Below are 9,135 nucleotides of genomic sequence, written 5' to 3' on the forward strand. Positions count from 1 at the left end.
TTTTCATACTGGTAATACTGGTTTGGGAATGGGGTGGGCATTAGAGTATAAATAAGAGTTTGGAGTTCTGGGTTTGGGCTTTGCCTTCGAGGTCCAGTTGAGGTTGGGATTAGAGCAGTGGATTCCTCTCAGTGAGAGGAGCAGCGATTTTAGGTAGTATTGGGACTTGAGGTTACAACTTCCCAGGGCCTGTCCCTGCCTGTGCTCCAAGGGCTTCCACTCCCCAGGACTGTGCTCAGAGAGCACTCAGGCCTCACAGCGAGAAAGGGGCTCAGGAGGACAGTGTGGGAGTGGCAAGAGAGCAGCTCTGCAAAGACCAAGCCCTGCTGCTCCCTGGCAGTGCTGCTGGGCTGGGATTATTGTCCCCTTCCCCTTTGCAAATAGACCCTGTCCTGCAGTGTGCTGTCCTTTAGGAACATCTGAGAAGAAGGGCCTTGGACAAAGAAGGCACTGCAGGGTCCTTTATTTTGTTTAAATACTTAGAGAGAACAATTCATCATTTATACATCTCTGGGTCAAATTCAGTGGGTAGACACTAAATTAGAAGGCAGATGCATCATAAAATTTAATTGCACAGAACATTATTGCAAGAAGTAGCCGATGACCTGCAAGAAAAACCTGAGCAGGAAGGCTGGGCCATTAAGGAGTCCCCTTCTGAATGCTACACACCAGAAACTGACACTTTATTGCTCCTGAAAAGCATCCAGTCATCATTTTTCTCAGGGCATCCTTGAGCTCCTGGTTCCTGAGGCTGTAGATGAAGGGGTTCACTGCTTGAGGCACCACAGAATACAGAACTGATAGTGCCAGATCCAGGGATGGGGAGGAGATGGAGGGGGGCTTCAGGTAGGCAAATGTGCCAGTGCTGACAAACAGGGAGACCATGGCCAGGTGAGGGAGGCACGTGGAAAAGGCGTTGTGCCGTCCCTGCTCAGAGGGGATCCTCAGCACAGCCCTGAAGATCTGCACATAGGAGAAAACAATGAAAACAAAACAACCAAACACTAAACAGGCAGTAACCCCAATGAGCCCAGTTTCCCTGAGGTAGCCTGAGTGTGAGCAGGAGAGCTTGAGGATGGGGGGGATTTCACAGAAGAACTGGCCCAGGGCATTGCCCTGGCACAGGGGCAGGGAAAATGTATTGGCTGTGTGCAGCAGAGCAGTGAGAAAGGCAGTGGCCCAGGCAGCTGCTGCCATGTGGGCACAAGCTCTGCTGCCCAGGAGGGTCCCGTAGTGCAGGGGTTTGCAGATGGCAACGTAGCGGTCGTAGCACATGGTGGTGAGGAGGGAAAACTCTGCAAACATGAAGAACAGAAAGAAAAAACCCTGTGCGGCACATCCCTTGTAGGAGATGGTTGTGGTGCCCCAGGGGGAATTGTGCATGGCTTTGGGGACAGTGGTGCAGATGCAGCCCAGGTCTGTGAGGGAGAGGTTGAGCAGGAAGAAGCCCATGGGGGTGTGCAGGTGGTGGTCGCAGGCTACGGCGCTGAGGATGAGGCCATTGGCCAGGAGGGCAGCCAGGGAGATGGCCAGGAAGAGCCAGAAGTGCAGGAGCTGCAGCTCCCGCCTGTCTGCCAATGCCAGGAGGAGGAACTGGGCCATGGAGCTGCTGTTGGGCATTTTCTGCCTCTGGGTATTTGTTTCCAACACAGGAGAAGAAGACAATAAGAGGCCAGTTAGCATGGACTTATCTAAACAAAGTCAAAGCCGTATCCCACAGACACTCCCCATGTCACACACAGACAGCCTTTTGATTTGCTCTGAGATCTTCCTTCAGCTCCAGTGCTGGGTCCCTACTCAACAGCATTTTCACTGTCATAGCATCACTGTGCTATAGGGGTTTCACATCACAAGGAGATGTTATGGGACAGGTTTCCATCCTGGAGCGGAATTCACAGCTTGGAAGGAAACCTCAGGGAGACAGCCAAGTGTCCTTATGATGGCATTTGATTTAAGGGGACTCAGCTCCTTCCCCAGCACCACAGGCTGCACTGGTAGGGGTCATATTCCGTTTGCAGGTGCAAAAAGGACAGCAGACTAGTCCTGATGGGTCTAGCAGAGGTGATGCTGGTGCTGTCCACAGGCAGAGCAGTAGCTGAAAGAACATTAGGAAGCTCAAACAGACCTACTGAGCACTCACAGTTCAGATGTCTCAGGGACTTGGCAAAATTAATACTTTCTTAATGATTTATTCTTCCCATTCCTCAAGAGTAGGAAACTGGAAACAGTCTCAGGAAATTTCTTTAACCTTATAAAAATCTTTGTCTTGGAAATATTCTGGGAAGGAGCTGAAGCTCTGAGCATGTCCTCCTCCTCTACACTCCAGATACTCTCAGAGTTGCACTTACAGAATCTGTAGTTGGTGGGCAGTGCCAGTTTTACCAGATGACTCCAAAACCTGCAGTCTCATTGCCCTGCATGAACAGACTTCCTGTGCCAAGGTCTGTTAAAAATTCTGCCCCAGTGAGGTCGCAGCATCTTTCTACGTCTGACAGCCTTTAACTTCTCTCTGCCTCACTCCCCTGCCCTGGGTGCTGCAGGCAGTGCCCTCAGCCCTGCTGGGCTGTGCAGAGGAGCTGCTCCTGGGCAGAGCTGTCTCTCTGCAGTGCTGCCCGCTTGCCAGGAGCTCCCTGTGTGCCAGGAGCCCGGCCCAGCTCAGCAGCACAGCAACAGCCCCAGGCATTTCAGGACCCTCAGGGGGTTTGATGTTGTTTACATGAGACTCAGTCCCTGAGAGGAAGTTCAAACAACTTTTCAACAAGTCAAAGTGAGATTGAAACACTCAAGTTTCTTGTAGTGCTAATGAGTCTCACTGAGGGACACAACTGAGAACGTGTCCCCAGGTTCCAGTTAGAGAAGAAATCTGCAGACAGTGATGACAAGGATGGACAAGCAAGGGAAAGGTGGTTCTGATGCTGAAGAAACCTTGACTTGTTTTCTTATTCCAGCAGGCCAATCCCTGACCCGCAGCCCCTGGCAAGGCAGATCCTGTCCCTGCCTCATTCCTCAGGGCTCTTCCTGGGGCACTGGGATGTGGGATGTGCAATGCCAAGGGCAGGACCATGGGGTGGCACTTGACAGGCTCCTGAGCAGCTGCCAGCTCCCTTGTCCCACAGAGTCCTTGGAAATGGAGGGATTAAGGACACAGGACAGGCTGTGGGGACCAGTTGCAGGGCATGGTCAGGGATTTGGGGTGGTTGTGAGCCCAGGGCAGGACCCGGCACTTGGCCTTGTTGAACCTCCTCCAAGTGGCCTGGGCCCATGGATCCAGCCTGTGCAGATCCCTCTGCAGAGCCTTCCTGCCCTCCAGCACATCAACACTCCCCCCAGCTTGGTGTGCCCTGGGAACTGCCTGAGGCTGCACTCGATGCCCTTGTGCAGATCATTGAGAGAGAGATTGAAGTGCCCCGAGCCCAGTGCTGAGCCCTGGGAACACCCCTGGCTGGAACTCCATTGCCCACCACTCCTTGGGCCTGGCCATCCACACAGATGTTTGCCCAGTGATCAGATGCTGCAGAAGGTGTTTGATAAAGGTCCTGTAAGCCCAGAATACTGGAATGAGAGCAGATTTAGCTCTGTACAACAGACCATTTAATTAATTTTCTCTCTTTTCCTCCCTCTGTGGACGGAGGAAGGACTCACACAATCTGTGATTTACTGTGTGCAAAGGGCAAATATGGACAGAATCCGGGGCAGGGAGCGTTTGGAGGATCTTGGGATGTGTGCTTGACACAGAAGGGGTTTGCCATTGGTCTAAGACTATCTACTGTGCAAAGTGGACTTCAGTGCAGGCCATGTGGACTTAATATACAGCAGGGGAAGGATTTCTGGGTTTTTATTGAGCTGTGCCTTCCTCTGGTTTTGTTTGCTGGCAATAAATGAACATCCCTCTGTGTCTCAGGCAGCTCTTTCTCCAAGCTAAGCAGGTGGGAGTTGGTGCCAAGGAGCTGAAACCTGCAGGTCCAGCCTTGAGTGGAGGGAGCTCAGATTTGCCCAAGGCTGCTTTGAGTGCCAGGGGTTTGATGAGGGAATGGTGGGGTGGGGATAGGGATAAAGTCTGATGGATTCTCAGACATAGAGGGTGTTGATTTTCTTGTCTATTCAGACAATTAAGAATTGCCCAGGATCAATATCGACTGGGGATTGCTGATATTAATGTTTAAGCAGGAAAATAAGTAAACGGGACATAAAAAAGGAAATGTTTTCTCATTGTTTCTTTAATACAATATATTCACTTGGAATGCACTTCTGAGAACTGTCTAATTAACCAAAAAGGAAATGAAGACTTAGAAGTAAATTATTCCCAGGGGTTTGTCTGGTTAAGATGCCATCACTGAAAAGAGAGTGTGGAGGAATGAGCAGACAGGGAGACCATCCCTGGGGCTGGGGAAGCAGGAACTCAGAGTCACTGGTTGCAGGTGGCAAATGGACTGTGGGATGTTTCTGGGAGAGCCCCTAAAGGGTGTGCTGGTTTCAGGGGGAGTACAGTTAAATTTCTTCCCCGTGGCTGGTGCAGGGCTGTGTTTTGGTTTGTGTTGAACACAGGGTTGATAATCACAGAATGACAGAATAGGCTGAGTTGGAAGGGACCCACAAGGATCATCCAGCCCAACCCTTAGCCCTGCACAGGACCATCCCCAAGGGTCACACCATGAGCCTGAGAGGATCATCCAAACACTTCCTGAGCTCTGTCAGCCTTGGTGCTGTGCCCACTGCCCTGAGGAGCCTGGTCAGTGCCCAACCACCCTCTGGGGGAAGAATCTTTGTCTAAGACCCAACCTGACCCTGCCCTGACACAACTTCAGGCCATTCCCTCAGTCCTGTCCCTGGTCCCCCCAGAGCAGAGCTCAGGGCCTGCCCCTCCTCTGCCCCTCCACAGGTCTCCCCTCAGTCTCCTCTTCTCCAGCTGAACACACCAAGTGCCCTCAGTGTCCTCACACGCCTTCCCCCCAAGGCCCTTCCCCATCTTCCTTGCCCTCCTTTGGACACTCTCTAATGGCTCAATCTCTCCCTTCCATTGTGTCCCCCCAAACTGCCCCAATGGTGCAGGTGAGGCCGCCCCAGGGCAGAGCAGAGCGGGACAATCCCCTCCCTGGCCCGGCCGGCCATGCTGGGCCTGATGCCCCCAGGACAGGCTTGGCCCTCCTGGCTGCCAGGGCACTGCTGACTCAGGGCCAACTGGCCACCCACCAGCACCCCCAGGGCCCTTTCCCGGCACTGCTTTCCAGCCTCTCCTTCCCAGTCTGTCCGTCCATGTGGGGTTGCCCCATCCCAGGGCAGAATCCGGCACTTCCCCCTGGTGAAGTTCTCAGGGCTCCTAAAGAGCCGGGAGGTCACGGGATGTCAAGGAGCCCCACGGAGCTAAAGGGACCCTTGGGACACTGTGGAACCTCCTGGAATCAAGGGGTCTTTGTGACCTGTGGGGCCTCATGGAATCAGAGGAACCCTGTGGAATATCATGGAATCAAGGGGCACCTGTGACACTGCAGGGTCTCATGCTCCAGAAGGAACCCTGGGACACTGTAGGATCTCATGGAACCAAGGTGCCATTGTGACACAGCATGGCTGCAGGGAATCAGGGCTCCATAGGAAAAGTCCATGGTCTCATGGAAAAAATGAATTCTGGGACACTGTGGAACCTCATGGAAACAAGGGGCCATTGTGACACTACAGGGCCTCATGGAGCCAAAGGAACCCTGGGACTTTTTGGATCCTTATGGAGTCAAGGGCCAGTTGTGACACTGCAGAGCCTCATGGAACTAAAGGAATTGTGGAGAACATCCCAGTAACGAGGGAACACTGGGACATGCAGCTCCCCGTGGAACCAAAGGAGCTCCAAGACATTCTGGAATTCATGGAACCAAGGGCTCATTGTGACACTCCAGGGCCTCATGGAAGCAAAGGAAAACTGGGACACTGTGGATACTCGTGGAACCAAGGGGCCATTTGACACACGGGCCCTCATGAAAGCACAGGAACCCAGAAACATTTTGGAAGCTCAGGGAACCAAGGGGCCATTGTTACACTGTGGAACCTCAGAGAATCAAGGGCCCAGTCTGACAGTGCAGGGCCTCATGGAGCCAAAGGAATCCAGGGACACTGTGGAACCTCATGGAATGAAGGGGCCAGTGTGACACTGCAGAACCTCATGGAACAGTGGGAACAAGGAGACACTGCAGAACCCTGTGGAAACAAGGGGCCTTGGTGACACTGAGCAACCACCTGGAATCAAGTGGCCCTTGGGACACTGCAGGGCCTCGTGGAACAAAAATGCCCTTGGAGACTGTGGAACCTCATGGTGTCAAGGGTCCATTGTGACATGTCAGGGTCACATGGAACTGATGGAAACCTGGAACAGGGCAGAACCTCCTGGAATCAAAGGGCCATTGTGACATGTGGGGCCTCATGAAACAAAAGGAATCCTGGGCAACTACAGAAACACTTGGAAGCAAGTGGCCACTGGGACACGTGAGACCTCATGGAATCAAGAGGCCATTGTGACACTGCAGGGCCTCTTTGAACCAAAGGGGCTTGTGCTGGGCTGTCACAGGCCAGGGCAGGGGCAGCTGGAGAGCCCCTGGCCCAGCCATGAGTCACGGGCTGAGTCATCAGCTCCTGCTGAGAGAAGGGACCTCACAGGCAACATTGGGGCAGTTTGGGGGGACACAATGGAAGGGAGAGATTGAGCCATTAGAGAGTGTCCAAAGGAGGGCAAGGAAGATGGGGAAGGGCCTTGGGGGGAAGGTGTGTGAGGACACTGAGGGCACTTGGTGTGTTCAGCTGGAGAAGAGGAGACTGAGGGGAGACCTGTGGAGGGGCAGAGGAGGGGCAGGCCCTGAGCTCTGCTCTGTGGGGACCAGGGACTGAACCCCAGGGAATGGCCTGAAGTTGTGTTAGGTTGGATTTTAGACAAAGATTCTTCCCCCAGAGGGTGGTTGGGCACTGACCAGGCTCCCCAGGGCAGTGGGCACAGCACCAAGGCTGACAGAGCTCAGGAAGTGTTTGGATGATCCTCTCAGGCTCATGGTGTGATTCTTGGGGATGGTCCTGTGCAGGGTAGGAATTGGACTGGAGGATCCTTGTGGGTTGTGGTAGTTTGGTCTAGGCCTTTCTTGGTGACCAGTTTGTAACCAAGGAAGTGCCCAGATTTACCCAGTATTCCCTACAATTTTTACGTAAGCCAGGCTATAAGAAGAAAGGAGGAGAGGCCTTTGCTCTCTTTCCTTCCGGCAGCTTTGGAGGTGCAGGTTCCCTGCTGTTGTGTCTGTCGTGCTGGGAGTGAGGCCTGGTAAGGCCTTGCTGACCTTGGGAGGTGGAGGTTGCCGGCAGTCGCTCCAGTGTGACTCTCCATTGTCCCAGGGAGAGTAGTAAGATATTCTTTGCTAATTCTTTTAGTTGCTAGATCTTGGGCTATTGATCAGGATATATATATTTTATTTTGGTTTTGTTCCTTTTTTCCCTACCCCTTCCCTTTCCCTTTTCCTTGTGAAATTCTATATATATATTTCAGTTGTATATAACTGTAACAGTTCATTTGGATACATGTCCGGAATAAAGACGAGGGCCAGAAATATTCAAACACACAAAATATCTTTTATTATAATAATAATAATAAACTTAGCAAAGTGAATCAAGAACTAAAAAGGATACAAAATAACCATCTTATTGTGTGGCCTTAAAAACAAATACTACGAACAGCATTAATATTGTATTAACTAGTGAAAAGGAGGGATAGTAAAGGGATACCAAACAAGGGATCTTAACACAATATTATGGATAACTATTAACATGATATTAGTTAGTAAAAAGGGAAATTAAAGGGAAACACTATGACAATATTCAATAATGAAAGGGGAATTAAAGTGACACTAAAGGGATATTAAAAAGTATGATCTCTCAGTTGCTTCCTATCAATAACCTGTGCTTACCCACACAGACAGGCCAGGGCTGTCAGGATCTGCAGCAGCTGGTCGGTGCCCGTGCTTAGCGGGCGTCCCCGCGGAGCGACACAGTCTCGGTGGTAGGATGAGGATCGCTCAGCTCAGCAGCTCTGACACCCCATTTTATCAGTTCCACATTACACCACGTAGGGCCAGGGCACAGTATAAGGTGATGCCTGAAGGGCAGCCAAACCCCCCCGATCATCACCTCATGGCAACAGTCTGTGCCTGCCCCACTTGTAGGGCAAGGGGCCAGCGACCCCTGCCCACATAATCTTCCTCCCATCATCATCTTTCTCACCCCTATGGATGACCTCTACCACTGTGTTTCAAGGGTAGATGTATCTATCTTGCAATATGTAGCAAAACCAAGGAAGAACTCAGCTCTGATAATAGGGGATATCAAGCTGACTTGCTAAAAAGCACAATGGACCTTACAATTCGCTTGTGCCATGAAGTTACATTGTACCATACTCTGGCTGGTTTCACATCCTAATATGATCCCGTTCTCACGCCTCTATGCTCCATTGATCATCTAATTCAAAAGTACCCCCCTTACAGCAGGGGCTGCAGGAGGGACAGGGGAAGCAGGGCCCATTGCTGCGGCTGGATTTGCTCCCCCGTAGCGAGCATATAAGGCCATCGTTATTTCCTTCCATGCAGCCCAGTTTTTAAATGCCTCCAACGCCTCCAGAACTCGCTTTTTTGATGAGTCCGTTTCCAGTTCCTCGCCAAGATCGTATCTGATGGGTTCCGGTTGATGGAAGTGCCGGTTCATTTGTGATGATCCAATTTAAGAGCACCAACAGTTTATTTTCTGCTACGTCTTTGTCCAGCGTTTTTAAGAATTGGTTGACAGCTTCAGCTTCTTCTTTAATTTCTGGGGAACACCTCCCCTCGTGGGTGGGAATACATCCCTCCCATCCTAACAGGTCACCTCTTGTTTGCTGAAGCCGGATTTTTCTTCTTTTGTCTTTTTTTGTCCTTTTTCCCTTGTTGTCCTGTTTCTGCAGAGGTGACTGATGCGCACGATTTGTCAAAGAGCTCTTCCTTTTTCCTTGGAATTCCATCAGGACAGATGCCATGGCAAGATGTCCCAAGGCCTTTGGTCTCTGGTTACCGACGCCTGTTGAATGTCCCGATTGGGGCGGCCATTTAGAGCATTTGTCTTGCACGAACCCAGTCGACACGGGGG

The 9,135-nt window shown here is 51.5% G+C and overlaps 1 protein-coding gene across 1 annotated transcript; it reads right to left on the bottom strand.

Moving 5' to 3' along the window:
* Positions 1-581: 581 nt before the first annotated feature.
* On the bottom strand, positions 582-1,282 carry LOC135406378 (olfactory receptor 14J1-like). Its single transcript, XM_064640779.1, has 2 exons — positions 727-1,282; positions 582-605 (listed from the first exon to the last, which is right to left on the bottom strand). Exons 1-2 carry the CDS (start codon positions 1,273-1,275, stop codon positions 582-584), a joined length of 573 nt encoding a protein of 190 aa, XP_064496849.1. The 5' UTR covers positions 1,276-1,282.
* Positions 1,283-9,135: the final 7,853 nt, after the last annotated feature.

This window comes from Pseudopipra pipra, chromosome W (assembly GCF_036250125.1).
Source record: "Pseudopipra pipra isolate bDixPip1 chromosome W, bDixPip1.hap1, whole genome shotgun sequence".
NCBI classification, from domain to species: domain Eukaryota; kingdom Metazoa; phylum Chordata; class Aves; order Passeriformes; family Pipridae; genus Pseudopipra; species Pseudopipra pipra.